This window comes from Drosophila mojavensis, unplaced genomic scaffold, assembly GCF_018153725.1.
Source record: "Drosophila mojavensis isolate 15081-1352.22 unplaced genomic scaffold, ASM1815372v1 contig_49, whole genome shotgun sequence".
NCBI classification, from domain to species: Eukaryota; Metazoa; Arthropoda; class Insecta; order Diptera; family Drosophilidae; genus Drosophila; species Drosophila mojavensis.
Window position 1 is genome coordinate 2,389,889 of NW_025318872.1, and position 16,747 is coordinate 2,406,635.

General features: G+C 40.4%; 1 protein-coding gene across 1 annotated transcript; it reads left to right on the forward strand.

The window, feature by feature from the left end:
* Positions 1-1,894: 1,894 nt before the first annotated feature.
* LOC122757337 lies at positions 1,895-2,641 on the forward strand. The gene is made up of 2 exons (XM_044009201.1): positions 1,895-1,929; positions 2,093-2,641. The coding sequence occupies exons 1-2, from the start codon at positions 1,911-1,913 to the stop codon at positions 2,575-2,577; spliced, it is 504 nt and encodes a 167-aa protein (XP_043865136.1). The 5' UTR covers positions 1,895-1,910; the 3' UTR covers positions 2,578-2,641.
* Positions 2,642-16,747: the final 14,106 nt, after the last annotated feature.

Genomic DNA, 16,747 nt, shown 5'->3' on the forward strand with positions numbered 1-16,747 from the left:
ATTAAAATATTTATTAAAATTAAAAAAAAAAAAAACTAATAAGTGTATAAATAAATAAAAGTGAAGTACAAGACGTTGTTTCAAATAGGTAATTAATAATCTACTCCAAATGTATTTATATACAGAAAAATCAGAAAATTTTTCAAGAAAGCGAAAAAAGTAAAACATTTGACAAATAAAAATGTAAAGCTATATAAAAATAAATCTGCTACTACAATGGGCAGAACAAAATTTGTATAATATACATACACAAAAAAAAAAAAAAAAATTATGAAAAAAAAAAAAAAAAAATATATATATATCTATATATATAAAAGAAAGTTGTGTAAAAGTGAAGACTGCTTATAACTTGATTTGGGCTGAACCAATTTTCATGGTTTTTGATTTGTTGGATTTGTCTCCGCAACGAGTTTAGTATAGGGTCTTAAAAATACTGAAAAAATTTTTTTTATACCCAGTAGGCTTGGTAACAGTGACAGTTTTGACAATAGTGTAGAAGTAAATAAACAAATGTAGTCAGTCAGTCTACGGCACAGCCTCAGGCGAACCTGACTATTCATAAAAAAGCACATTTGTTAAAAAAAAAATTTTGAAAAACAATACGCATACGGACAAAAGCAAAATATCTCGAAAGTTCAGGTAGGTATTGTTGAATTTGTTTTTCTCAGACATTATTTTTGTAAATAATTTATATTTGTATTTCTCGACATTATTTTTGTAAATAATTTTTATTTATATTTCTCGATTTCTCGATATTTTATGTGGTTTTGTGCGATTGTGCATATTCAGTATTACTATTAATGAAAATGCCGCGTCCTAGAAGATCTAATCTTTCCCAGCGGACCCATAATGCAATTAGGCTACGGAATACCGCGAGTCAATTATCTGACGAAGAACGAGAAAGGCGCCGCGTTAGTACCCAGCAAAGAAGGGCCTTAATTCGTGCTTCTCAAAGAGAGGCAGCCCGTGAAACGGCAATAAGAAATGGTTCAAGGATTGATTTGAATCGAGCAGCGTTTCGATATGATTGTACCATTGACTACAGCTTGAATCGTTTAGTTTGAATTGGTCCAATGGACGTTGTTTGCCAGCATTGTGGCGCATTGAAGTTTGCTGGTGAAACGCCCGGTTTGTGCTGCCTTAGTGGTAAAGTGACATTGCCATTAGTGGTCTCGCCACCAGAGCCATTGCGTTCCCTGCTTTATGGCGAAACACTAGAATCACGACATTTTCTAGCGAACACTCAAAAATACAATGCCTGTTTCCAAATGACTTCATTTGGGGCGGAAATTATTGAAGAACACGGATATAATCCGACATTTAAGGTAATTTACGTTAAAAATTTTATTTTCTTATTTGGGATAATGTAGTTGGTTAGATTTCTGTAAAAAGTGTTTGTAAATCTAACTATAACTATGGCTTTGAATGTAAAGATTCAAGGCCAGATTTGCCATCGCATTGGATCATTGCAACCTATTGAAGATGAACAGCACAAATTCTTGCAAATATACTTCATGGGCAATATGGAAGAGCAACTTGATCGGCGCCAAATCAACACTGCGATGAAAAGAGCAATTCTCCAAGATTTGCAGCAAATGCTTCATGAACATCATGCATTGGTCAAGTTGTTCAAGACCGCTTTAGAGCGCATGCCAAGAGATGACTATAAAATAGTAATCAGAGCAGATAAAAGACCAGCTGGAACACATGAACGCACATTTAATGCTCCAACAATCGATGAAGTGGCAATCCTGATTGTTGGTGAAAGCTTGGAAGCACGCGATATTGTGCTTACACGACGCAGTGCTGCGCAACTACAAAGAATATCTGAAACGCACCGTTCATATGACGCTTTACAATACCCGCTGATGTTTTGGCAAGGAGACGATGGATATCACTTTAATATCAAAATGATAAATCCATTGAATGGTAAGATCAATCATTGTTTTCATTTTAACTTTATATACATTTTATTCTGTTTGCTTTTGGTACACAAAAAAAAGTTATCACTCTTAATTTAGTAGAGAGTAGCTGTAAGAGTCGTAAACCTATTAGGGGCTCTAAAATACAATTTTTACTGCATTTGTTTCAGGTGAGGAAACTGGCAAGAAGGTTAGTTCTATGAATTATTACGCATATCGTTTGATGATTCGTGAAAATTCTGACAATTATTTGTTGCGATTTCGTCGACTGTTTCAACAATACTGCGTTGAAATGTACGTGAAAATCGAAACGGAGCGCCTGACTTTCATCCGTTTGAATCAAGCTAAATTGCGTTCGAAAGAGTATATTCATTTACGCGATGCAATAATTACAGACGGAGATTCTGAAAATGTTGGTCGATTGACTATTTTACCAGCGACATACACAGGTAGCCCGCGTCATATGCATGAATATGCGCAAGATGCAATGACATATGTTCGTCATTATGGTCGGCCAGATCTATTCATTACATTTACATGTAACCCGAAATGGATCGAAATTATTCAATTGCTGCTTCCCGGACAAACATCAAGTGATCGACACGACATCACCGCACGGGTTTTCAATTCCCGATTCGTCTTGCCTTCGCCATGACGATCAACAAATCACAGGGCCAATCTTTGACTATTTGTGGCCTCAATCTAGAAAATGCGTGTTTTTCTCATGGTCAATTGTACGTGGCATGCTCACGTGTTGGCAAACCATCCGCATTATTTGTTCTTGCACCTGACCAAAAAACGAAGAATGTCGTTTACCACAAGGTGCTTGAATGAAAATCTGATTAATAAATTAATTAGAGTGTATCCCAACCTGAACAACATACCTTTTAATCATTTTTTACCTAGAAATAAGGGTAGGGCAATGCAACGCTTGCTGGGACTGCTAGTATATATATATAAATATATAAGTAATTAAATAACTGATAATTAATAAAAGTAAATATGTACAGACTATATTATATACGTACGTTACCTTGTATACGTCTCTGTACCTATTAGTACATGATATTCAAATACAGATGTTAGCAATAAATAAGGTTTACGCTGGTCAAAAAATGCATATGGAAATTAAAAAACAAAATAAAGAAATAATAATTTTTTGTTTGTTTTTAAATTAAATAAATAATAATTTAAAACTAGATTGAGTTGACACATAAAGTAGCAGAAAAGTAGTTTAATAAAAATATAAAGTATAATATAAACATTTTTTATTAAAAACAAATAACGGGTAAATCCAAAACCTAGCTATATATGTAGTAGAAATTCAAATAAAATTATCGACATGTAAGAAGACTTTTGCAGGTCAGAAAATGCATTCAGAAATTGATACATATTAAATAAATAATAATAACACTATATGCCACAAAATACAGCTAGAAATGTTTATTTAATAAATAAATAAAAAAAAAAGAATAAAAATGTTTTGTAAAAAAATATAAATAAATAAATAAAAGGCAAGTACAATGCTCTTATACACAACTCTTCTTGTCTGTACCTATATTTAGTTGAAATTCAAATAAAGATGTCGGCCTGAATGAATTATGAATTATATCACACGGCGGCCGTTGCCAAATTTGGGCAAATCCGCAGCACAAATGCCCAGTGTAAAAGCCAGAGTTGCTGCCAGAGCCGGAGATACTTAGTGCTGGAGTACAGGAAGACAATGCCTTATGTTGGCCTGGCCTGGCCTGGCGCTGGCCGAAACAACAATAGCCCAGCTACCAGAAATATTTGTGAAGACAACACACACACACACACACACACAGAGACAACTGCAAAGTGAGCCCCAGGCGAGGGGGTGGACCAAGTGGCGACGATATGCCAATGGCAACTGTGGCATTGTGTCGTCGTTTTGGATATCTTCATATGGCTATGTGGTGGCCGCCATGCCGAGCATTTAGTTACATTTATTTGTTGCTATTAACTGGCACGCTGACGCTTATCGACGCCAACTGGGCCCGAGCTTTCGACTAGACACGGAAAAGCCAAAGCGCACGCGGCGAGAACAATTGCCAAAGCAAACGATGCCAGCAGCCTGGCTCACTGGCTCACTGGCTCACTCACAGCCGGCCAGACAAACAGCCAGCCAAACATCCGCCCCCGTTCTGGAAGCTGAAAGCTGAAGCTGGAAGCTGGATGCTGGCTGCTGGCTGCTGTATGCTGACTATATGTCCAGTTGGTCGTGGCGCACGTAGTATTGTTATCGGCTGGCCGAGATGGGCCTCGGCCAGGCCAGACCCTGTGCATACTTATGCTATATTTCTGCTTCGATTCTAAGGCTGCTGCGCCTCTCATATGGCTTTCACAGGAGACAAAAAAGCAGCATGTTCATATCTCAGAATTGGTCTGCGGCCGTCCGTGCTTGGGCTTGACTGCAGCCAGTTGCCGGTAGCCGGCAGCCGGTAGCGGGTAGCCGGTAGCCATGCTCGTGGTCCATGGCCCAGGCTCATGCCCATGCCCATTGCCATTGTGACCCGGCCCTGCGCCAGGCTCTGTGGTTGCCTTATAATGTGCCTGGTAATGCTCATCGTAATTTTTCCACATTGACGCTGGTTTTTGTGTTTTTTTTTTGTTTTTGTATTTTTTGTTGTCTTTTTCGCTTTGCGGTTTTGGCCATCTCGCTGCTTTAATCTGCATATCTTCATTTGAGTCTGCCGCTTTTGCTCTTAAATGCCCTGCGGTGTGCTGCCTCACATCCAGTTTATTCCCATTCCTCTGCTTAGAGCAGCGTTTTTAGCAAAATAATGAGAATCATGATTTCTGCTGCAGTCTCTCGGTCTCTGCGGCTCTGCGACTCTGCGACTCTCAGCCTCGGCGCAATTTTCAGTTTTTACGCCATTTTTGTTTGGCTTTACTTATTTTCATTCTGTGTACAAATTGATATGCAAATTTTTGAGTAGCACTACGGCGACTAAATGCTGGGACTCCTCCGATCGGGGCTGGCATTTATCGTAGCTAAAATGTAGCCAGAAACGAACGTTAATTAGTTCCAAAGTGTTTGCCAGCCACTGTCATCCCGGGCAGAAGGGCAGTGGGAAGGCAACCAGAGTTTGCTTAACACAGAGGCACATCCAATTGAAACTGAGCTCCCGATTCATATTGTTCGCCTTTGCAGCACTCACTCCATTTTGATAAATCCACTCTATAGCGCTGCTGACCCAGCTTAGCTCTTGGCCTCGCAGACGTTCACTCAAAAACATGGCCACAATAATCTTCAGTTCCTCAGAACCCCCCCCTCCCACCTCACCACCTCTGGCGAGGCTGGCAAACAAGTTTCTGCACTCGAATAATCTGCATGAACCATAATTTTATTGAGAGCACGCCTGCCAATAAATAACTCCAGTCCGCTGCACCCCACACCTGCCCCTCTCACTCTACCTCTCTCTCTCTCTTTCTGATTGTTGTGCTACCTCTCTCGCTCTGTTCGTGGCCATTTATTAATATGGAAATCTACAGAGAAGCCGCTGCTGGCTGCTGAAAGTGCTTCTGCTTCTGTTGTGTTGGCCAAGTCGGCTGAGTTGGCCAAGTCGGCAGTCGCCTCGCAGCCTAAACACATTACACGATAGCGTCAAATGGAAGCCGATGGAGCACGCCACTTGGCGCTGCCTCCATCCTGGTAGCCCCAGGGCACAGGGGGTCCATGTGTTTTTGTTGTTGTTGCTGTTTTTAATGCTCGATGCCGCCATCGTCATCATTGTGGTCGTCATCCGCCTTGTTCTCATTGTTATCGGAATTCTGTGCTGTGCCATAAGCAACCCGCGTTGCTGCGCGAGCCTGAGAATGAAGATGGGGCCATCGGCTTCAGCGTCAGCATCGACTGCTTAAGCAGGCGGCCATCACAAAGAGCCGAGCACAATTTCAATTTCATGTTATCCGCAAAATATTCATTTTAATATCTCTTCAATCCAACGAGCGATGTGGCTGCTGCCCGCAGAGTTGCAGATAAATGTACAGACACGCACACGCACACACAAACACACAGACAGACACACAGACAGATATTATATCATCCAGGTGCATCGTTAATAACCAATCACAATTGCTTCCAAAATGCTCAAAATGCAAATTGCTTATGTCGCGCCGCACATAACTCATTGCCTCTGGCCAGGCTCTGTGGTTGGCTATATCGCTGGTTAGGTGGTTAGGTGGTTCGGTGGTTGGATGGTTAGCTCGAGTCTATGCCTCTCTGCTGCGCAGCTTTGCATATGAAATGCTGCACACGGCTCTAACTGCAGTCGCCATAATCCCCAGCCGGGCGCTCAAACAAAACACCCCGCCGAGGCAGCAGCCCCAGGCCAGCCCCAGCATATGGATGGATGGATGTATGTGCACAGCTGCCAGTTGTATGGTGTCTCTGGATATGGCTGGCGATGCGGCGGCTGTGGGGGGTGGGGGTCTGCTGCCATTTGGTACATTCTGGCATAATTATAATGCACGCAGCGAGTCCTGGCTCCCCTTTTGCGATGGCAATTTCTGCGCCAGCTGCAACTGTAATTCTCCCAGTCAGTTAGCCACCCCCACCGAACCAAGTGACCGCTGTGGTGCTGGCGGTTTTCATTTTAATTCAGCCAACGGATCGTCGAACATATTCACCCTCAACATTGATGGACATAATCCAGCATTCGTTAGAGGCACAAGTGTGCACTAGGGTTATCACTAGACGGCAATGGTCGACTATGTGATACTCTATACGAGTAGCTACTAGGTAATATTATTAGGTGATATCTAAAAGTGCTTGCTCCTATATATCTGCGACTACCTGTCATTATTTCTTGACTAACTTCAGTTAAAGAAATAAGGTCTTGTGAGGCTTAGATTATTTGATATATTATATTAAATATTATTGTAAAATACCATTCACAAAATCCTGTAGATATAACAAAGAGTGCAATAAATCGAAATTGAAATTATATTATATATTATTCATATATTCAAAACTCTACACCTAACGTCTCCCTTCAGATCTGCCAATTCCAATTTCTATTCTTATCAAATACAAACAAAAAGAATTTAGATGCCGAAATCAAATAAACTAAAATTTGTACCTCCAACGAATCCAATATCTTTTTAGAAGAGTTCTTTTCAATATTACAATTATTCGCAACAACATAGTTCTTCATATTATTAAAAGTAATTTATCACAGTTAAAAGACAACAAAGTCTTAGCTCTACAATTGTCAATATAAAGAGACACACAAAAATATATTTTATGATTAAATTTAAAGATACCCATAAGCAAGATTATTTTTATGTGATATAAATAAGTATATAAATATATACATAAATAAATAAGTAAACTATATAAAATAAATAAATAAATAACAATTTATATACCTGTGGGAATCTGCCACACCTTCGACTCCATGCTACTCACTGAAAAGCATTATGCCCTGTTGAACGATTTTCAATATGAAGAGGGTATACAAAACACAGACTCGCTTCACTAAACGTTTCAGTCTCTGGAGTTAAAAGAAACTGCTTTAAAGCCCAGCCAGATGCGAAATCTTTAAAATTGATGGAAATGAAAATAGAATTGCATGAGACAGACTCGCAGAACACATTTGGCAATTACCTGTTCCCAAACGGGGACTTTAAACTAGTTAAGCATTAATGCAACTAACATTCGGTAACTAGCAATTTATTAAAACTAACGTTTACTTTGTCAAATTAGAATATTATTTATTTAGAATGTAAATATGAACATTTGACCACAGACGTGAGCGTTTGTGTGAGTAAGTGTGTTAGTGTGTGTGTGTGTGTGCAAAGTGCAAACATTTAGCGACACGCACATTTATTTCCTTTTTAGGCCCTTACTCCAACCACGCCCCCCATGTGGGATGCGGGTTCGACGATGTCATTAATATTTATGCAATTCTATGGATGAGTCTGGCTCTGCTCACTTTTTGCACTAGACAGTGGAGCACACACTAACACACACACACAATTGCCACTGTGAGTACATTAGAAACGTAATTATTATTTTAATTGCACTGCAATGCTCATTTTGTGTAGTGAGTGCAGTGGTGCAGAGGGGGAGGGGGGTGGGTTGGGAGAGCTGTGGTCTGGGGCCGAGCTTTGCTATGCGGCAGTGCCACAAATAATAAATGTCCGAAAATTTGCCTGGCTTTATCGTATCCATTTGATTTCGGTTAACCGACTCACTGTAAATATGAATAATTTCGCATGGCCAGGCAGCCGAATTAGCATTCATCAGCAGCATCGAGTGCTGGCATTTCGAGTGCGGCCGCCGATCATCAAAATGTAATTGACAGCGATACTGAAAGCTGTCAACATGTGGCGCGATTGCTTATTTGGTCAGATCACATCGTTTAGTGACACGCCCCACTCCATAAACAATCGGCCAACATCCAATCAGCGTTCTGCTAGTCTGGCTAACAGCACCTGCCTGCCAGTTAAGCAGTAGGCATAAAAGTATTTAATATGCATAAGAAGGCGGTATCTATCAAGAAAATATTATATCTCTTCCATCTATTCAACCGAGTATTCTACAGTTAGCCCACCCAGTAGACCGCTCGGGCTACTATCTGCATGACAACTTGTCGGTCTATTCATCTATTTGTCCTTCCCTCAGACTGTCATTCAGTGCATTAGATTGTCAGTTCGTCGGGTTGTCAGTTCATCGGATTGCGAGGATTGCCAGTCTGTCTGTCAGTATTTATGAACACGTCCAGCCAAGAATTTATAGGAAATAGAAAAAAACTTTCTGGTATGATGATCAATGGTATAAGAAAAATCGTCTTTCCTTTCCTTTCCCATTCCGTACAATCTGAGCTTTTCTGTGCCTGTCAATTTGTCCATCCGACCGTCACTCCGTCCGTCCATCTCTGTCTCTGTCTCTGTCTCGCCGTTTCTCCGTGACTCCGTCCATCCGACCGTCTCTCCATCACTGCGTCCACTCGATCGTACCCTATCGTTCTTGTCCGTCACTCCGCCCATCTTTCCGTTATTCTGTTCATACGACCGTTTCACTTCGTCCGTCCGTATTTATGAACTCGTCCTTCTGAGAGCCTTGTAGATTGTTTCAATCTCAATTGATATTATTCAATAGATGCATTCTGCCTTTTAATATACGATTCTCAGCACAATGCGGCTTAACTACTTTACCGCATTGAGTTAGGATTCCATCAAGATGGACAATCGTATTCTTATTTGTTCTTCATTTGTTTTTTTCTAGTTTACGTATATTTATATAGAACTTCTCAGTTGATTTGAGTGCTTATTTTTGGTGCAGGGGTTCGAAAACCATGCCCATGCCCATGTCTATAGGATTTCGTTGAGGTACAGCATGGGAAAATGCTGCAGCAAGTGCAGCGATTTGCAACCAAGCTGTACAACTCAATTGGACTTGCAGCTCGCCACTGAGAGGCACAGAAGAGTCGCCATCTATAAATGGAATGCACACACACGCACACACACACACCTACCTATATGTATATGGGTATATACTCGATCAGAGGCAGAAGGGAGCGCGGACTAATGCGGACAGTGTAAAAATAAAAATGAAACAAGAAACATAAATTCAATATGAACTTGTGAGTGGAGGAAATCCAAATCGGAGAACGAACAACTTAAAGCCGGACTTGGGAGTCCGGTTCGCTCCACTTGTCGCCATTTGTGCTGGCGCGCATCTCGTTGCTTATTCGTCGTTGCCATTCCTTTTAATTTCATTTATTTTGCAAAATACAATTTAATTTGATGTGAATGCAACTGACAACTGGCAGAGAAGACAGCTAAAGCAACAAAAAAGACGAAAAAGAAGAAAACAGGAGCCAACGACAAAAACGGCAAGCGACTGTGATGGAGACGCCGCTTCCTCTCTATTGGCCCCAGGCTGGGGCCTCCTACCATAAGGCAAATATTGAACTACAATAATCATCAACATCGATATCGACAACTGCACCGCGGCCATATCAGCGAAATCCCCAACATCGCTCGCCATTTCGTGCCGCCGCTCTCATCCTCATCATCATCTCAGTCGTCGTCGTCGTCGACGACGATGGTTAACTGTGGGCAGGTGGGTAGACAGCTGAAGACAATCAAGCGCAAAACGAACGAGCAATTGTGGCACACGGATGAGCCAGGCCAATGATTGTCATGAAGATAACAAAAGTTGCCTTTTTGCATACCAAAAACATAGCCAGCAACAACTGCTGCCGAGTAACCGCGCAGCCAAACAGCAGCAGCAGCAACAACAGCAGCAGCAACAACAACAACATCCACAACAGCAACATGTTGCTCAAAACTAACAAAGTATTGATTGCGCCGATTGCCAATGGATGTGGATCACTCGTCGTTGTCGTCGACAGCAACATGGATTGTCATCCAACTTCAACAGCAGCAGCAACAACAACAGCAGCAGCAACAACAGCAGCAGCAACAACAACAGCTTTGGCTTCAACTTCAGCTGCATCCTCATCCTTTGCCTTTTTAGTTATTGTTGTTGTTGTTGCTGCTGCTGCTGTGATGCTGAGATACGCCACAGTTGCTGCCGACGACATTCTCATCCGCTTATCAAACTTCAAACAAATCATTTTGCTGGCGGCCTTGCAGGCCTTCTAGGTCACAATGAAAGCACCAAGGCAATAGTTAGCAATACCCTAGAGTGGTGCATGAAGAGACTGAATTCCTCTCGCGATTGAATATACATAAATATCTGCAGTGTACATAAATATCGAGTCCACTTGAACCTGCTAGCGAGCCAGTTTTCTATACGAGAGCAATACCCTGTATCAAAATGAAACGATGGAAGCGTAGGTATGACTAGCGATAACACGATTACTTTTAGGATACACAATAATCTATTTGCTTTCATTGGCGACTTAATTGTATCGCGAATGGGTTGCGAATAATTGAAATCGATAATTCCAAAAATAATCGCGTCGCTCTCTAGTATATTTTCTCTAAGTGGGTTTTACTGTTACAGAATATATGTTCATATTGAGAAGTTATCTTTACTGAACTCTTTTTTAAATATTTAATCCGTTTTTTTTTTTTTTTTTTTTTTCAATTATATATCGATTATATATGGTTGATTAATTACAATGGTGCTTACATTTATTAAATTTTTATTAAACTGAATTAAATCGATTTGATGAGGAATTTACTCTCAACCATCCATAGAGGTCTCTTAGACTATATATAGCAAGTAGGAAAAGGCAAGATAAAGATTTCATCAATATATCAATACACACTATAAATCTACATTTCAATTCGATTGTAGAGAGTGTAGAGTATTTTTAGTCGAGCGTACCCGATGATTCCCACTAGTTCTCGAAGACAGACAGTTGCGTTGCTCATAAACATTTTGCGTCTAAATTTAAACATATTGCGTCTTATGGACTTGCTGCAATCATTTTATAAAGCCTGATAATGTAGTACGGTGCCACCGTATTTCAGTGCACCACTGCACCACCGCCGCATTCGATTCGAATGGAAGCAAGTGCTCGTGGCTTCTATGTAAACCATCATTTGTAATAATGAGCCCATGCCCAGGCTGTAGACGAAAGAATTCTCGGCCGAAATCAATTTATATAATTTGGTGAAAAATGATTGGCCCATAAGGTGTGAAAATACCTACAACAAAGCGATAGATTAATGAAGGCGCTGAAAAACTACTCTCCAAGGCTCTCCAGCTCTCGCTCACTCTCTCGCTCTATCACGCTGTCTTGCCACAGCTCGCATCTCTAGCTGCATCATGCCACCCAAAATGTGGCAGCCAAGCTGTCATTAGCGGTATCCAAATCATAACATAAATATACTTGTCGTCTGCCGAGTGTCTGCTGCGGCTGCGGCTGCTGCTAATGCGCGAGCTGAGAGAGAACTAGGGGCGCGTTGGTATTATGACAGGCTGATGGAAGTGGAGATGGGGGTGGAGGTGGAGCTGGAGTAGAGTCTGGCTGGAGCTGAAACTGGCTGACAGACGATGGCGCGTCATGTTTGGCTGCCGGGCTGCTTGGCTGCTTTGCTGCCGTCTGTCTGAGCAACTTGTTGGCCACATTTCATTTTGATAACTTGTCAAAATAATCTGTCGTCTGCAGGGCCGGCGGGGCGTATGATAAATGCGGCCAGACGCCGAGCAAGCCACTGAGTAAGTGTTGAATGTTATGCCACTTTATTATTGCCATTAAAGGCGGCACACTCATGGCTGCCTCTACACATACACACACACGCACACACACACTGATACACACCTTGAATTTGGTGAATTCACTGCAAGGCTGTGTTTATGGCTCTGCTGGGGCAGCGCGTCTCGGGGTCGCATAAACTTGTCGAGCATTGTCATAAAACTCAACCCTCTGCCGTGACCCCGGCCCTTGCCCCGGCCCCAGCCCCTGCCCAATATTGAACATTGAATATGGAAACACTTCTGGGGCGCTCGTGTAATATCGTGCAAGTCCCTAGCGTGATTCGAGCAAAAATATTTTTCGCTCTGCAATAATTTAGCACTTACTGGACAACAAATGCTCTGCAGATCCCGTACAGTTCAATGTAAGCCATGCCCCCGCCCCACTTGACTTTGACCTTTATTGATGCCAGTTGGTTTTATGTGCTCGGCTGATTGGAATATAATATCGAAACTGTGTGTATGGCCATCGACTTCAGCTTCAACTTCAAGCTGCGTCTCAGCTTCGGTTAATAAAGTCTTCTGTGGACTTCTTGGCAGGACATGGCTTAATTTGTTAAACGTTATCGCTTCCGCTTTCAGCCAACTGCCGCCGCAGTCCGGCCAAACAAAATGCAAGCCAAGACTCTAGCAGCCAACTTGTTTAGCTCGTGCGGCAGGGGGCACAGGGGCGAGCGGAGGGCACAGGCAAGACCTGGCTTGGCTTACCTTGGCTGGCTCTGTGCAGAAGATGTTGCAGTCACGTGCATTGTGCAATAAGCCAAACTTATTTCGCATGCCATGCGATCACTTGCCTTATCGACGCGACGCTTCCATGGCCTTGCCACAACTGAGAGGGGATCTAGCTCAGCCTTGTGTATTGTCGAATGCCTGCCATGAACTATACATATGTATATATTTCAACTATATAACAATATAAGAATTGGTAAACATTGTTAACCAACGTGAAGAGAGAAGTCTAGTAATATTATTAATTCCCACTTATCAGAGATGAGAACAATAATATGGCGAGAATGAGCTAATATTTATTTTGCTATTTACATATGTAAATATGAAAGTATTCGTTAAATTATCTATTTCATCGTAGCAAAACATCAAGTGCCTGCTGTAAACTATAATAATTTAATACAGAAATAAAAATTTATTGAAATAAGAAAAATTGTGGAATATTTTACAGATGAGTAGTTGAAGTTCAACATTGTGAGATATCGATTTGTCCTAGTTAATTCTTGAATATCCATTGCCTGCTATGAATTATAGGGGTATATTTTTTAGGAAATGCAATTTTCTGAAAAAAAAGAAAGGTTGTTGATCAACGTGCGGAGCGGAGAATAGCTGTATTTTATTTTGAAATTCACAATAGGCGAATTGCAAAAATTCTGTAGAGGAGTTCAAGTTAAGGATCAAAATTGTGGGATATAAAGATTATAATTTTGTTCAGTTCTTAAGTAATGGGCTCATCATTTATATGCTATAACTAAATCGTAATGTAACTTTTAAAAGGTACATGATTGAAAATATAAAGGAAATATTCACACATACATATCTATATTATTATTCATCACATTAGTATAATATAACCCCTTGATATAGCTTAATTTCTTGCAGTGTTTACACGTAATGTTCCATAACTTATATATATTTTAGATATGCAATAAAAGAGTGAGATATATATTTAAGATAGACAAAGTATATATAAATATAGTAAGCAAACGGAGTATTTGAATTCTAATAATATTTCATTTAAGAATCTGCATCGATATCCAAAAACAACAACATGAATAATAAATTTTTTTATTATTTTTTTTATTTAGAACACTTGTGCCGGCTGGCTTTGAGACTGGGCTTAGGCGAAGGCGAAGGCGAATGCGAACGCGATGATCATATGTAGATATATAGAAAGACTGCCGCTCAGCTCTCAATCCGGCAAGGTGTTGTCTAGATCGTGGCCACGCATGCGGCAACTGCAGAAGCCGAGTGGATGCTGCTAAAGTTGTAGGAGCACGCCGCATTGCATCGCAGCGCGCCGACAACGTCAAGGTTGTCAGCGACACTAGCTCCAGAGATTAAAGATTCCACCATAAACAAACAAGCGAAATAATTGAGGCAAAATTGAAGCAAACTGCTCGAACTCTCGCAGCGGCAACTGCAACAACTTGGCGATCTTGGAATACGGATATGGCCATGGCAATGGGCATTGGATGCTGGGCACTGGCAGTTGGAAGCTGGGAGTAGGGAGCTGCAAGCTGGTTGAGGCTGCAGCAAACCAGTTGCCGGTGCAACAATTAGCACGGAATTTGTGGGTGCCATTAAACGCGCAACACGATGGCCGCATGTTGCGTTTGCTCCCATTTCCATTTTTATTTACCATTTCGATGGCCATTGCCAACGGTGGGCGATAAAACCGCAGAGTCTATGGACTGCTTGGCTTCCATACGCCAACGGTTCGCAGTACTCCCAAATTGCGGGTCTTAGCGCCAGCTAGCGGAATACTCACACTCAATTAGGCACACTTCAAAGCTGCTTCCCGGCTGGCGAGCTGGCCCGGGATTTTTATTTATGTGGCCGTCGTCTCTCATAATCTCGCATATGCAGACGAAAATTTAATTGCTCGTTGAGATCAAACAAATTGCATGCAACATAAATATGGATCGTACATAGAGCACGACGTCGGGCCACTTGGCCACGAGGCTCGTTCGCGTAACTGGGCAAGCGAGCCGCGAATGAGGTTATGAAATCGAGAGTCTAGCAGAACTATGCGGTTTATAATATATGCTCGTCATCTCTCCACTCACTCTCTTTGCAAAATCTTGATCTTGAAATCCCCGCCTGCATGCACTCCAGACATGTCACAATTTCTCATCGCTCATTTCGATGCAGGAGGCAACTCCGGCATTCGCTAGCCCCATTCCCTCCCATTCAGCTGCGATTTAATAGTTTGCATTTGCCACATTATAGTCTGGGGGACTGATAATAGTTCCCTGCCAACTCGACATTGCCCTTGCGCACAGTCCCCCCTGTCTTCTGGTCTGGCACTTTACGGCCCGGTCTGGTAACAGTGTCCGTGCAAAAGGCGCATATGAAATATGTGCGTCCGTGAAATGACTAAAATTTCTTTGGAAAAGCGCAACATTGTGGAAAATGGGAAATTACAAGAGGCATGCGAAATGCTGCATACTGCCAGAGGTGTTTATAATAGTCGAAACAATATTTCGCATGCTACAAAACTATAAACAGAACATCTGCACCCCGAGCAGACAACTCGCTTCATAACTCAAATGAATTAGCGACTATTTGAATGTCCCTGGATACAAATTGAAGGCTGATGGAGAGAAATGCCAGGATACTGCGAAGAGGAGTGGTGTGTATATAAACTGTGTATGGGTCTCATTTGGATCTAACTGAGTATAACTATGTCTTTCTTTGTGAGAAAGGTAGCTACTTGATCTGTTTAAAAGATATATAATATAACCTTGTTTACTTCATTTACTTTATTCATTCCCACTGTCACGATATAGAGGTGAAAATCTAAATTTATATTTAGTTTTTGATGCATTATAAGTCCATACAATCTAGAATTAATATATAAAAATACAATATGGAAATGTTGGACTTTATAATACCTTCATATTATTGCCACCAAAATTGAACAAACATAAATCTACTTTTTTCATAGCAGAGTCTAGGTCTTAGATATGTAAATGTTTACGAATTCCAAGACGAAATTTATGGCATAAATAATATTAAATTTAATTAACAACACATATACATATATAGAACTCAGGTTAATCAATAAAACATTTCCTATAAATATGACTTAATGTGCATAAAAATAAAATCAATATATGATTGATTGATTGATTTTCTATAGCTCTATGCTTCTATTCTCCGCCAGTGATGGTATTATTACAACATTATAGGATAGATGTTATTAATAAGAGTAATGAGAGTAATTAATATATTAAATAAGGAAATAATAATATAATAATATTATTATTTTTGTATTTTTCCTTTATTTAAATAAAGAAGTAAATAAAAATAGAAAACATAAAATTAAATTGAAAAAAAAGTTGTAAATAAATAATAAATAAAAGGATAAAGATAATAAGAGAGAAACAATAAATGAAAAGGATGGATTGGGAACTTACAATACCTGTTATATATATATATATATGTACAAGTTATATATAATATACAAGAAATCCAATATAGAAGAGCAGCTTTATATGCTGGTAATGGTATATGCAAACCGTTCACTTCCGCAAACCTTCCACTCGTAACCTGTTGTAAGGCTGGCATAATACAATATTATATTGTTGGGTATAGAGAAACATTTGCAGTTATTTATAAGCGCTTTTAGTTTTTGTCACCCTCGCAATATTTATGGCACTGGCTCAGTTGTCATATTCAAAAACAAAAGGCGAATTATAATTGGCAGCGACATTAACTTGTTGCGGTCTAGAAATTATAATTTGTTACAACAGAGAGACATTTGCCAAAGAGTGACAAAAATTTAATTAACAAGATGCGAGGCATCTATTTATTAGACATGAAATAATAATTCAAATATGCTTTCAACAAGCCTAAAAATACATTTAAAATTAAATAAAATACTGAGTTG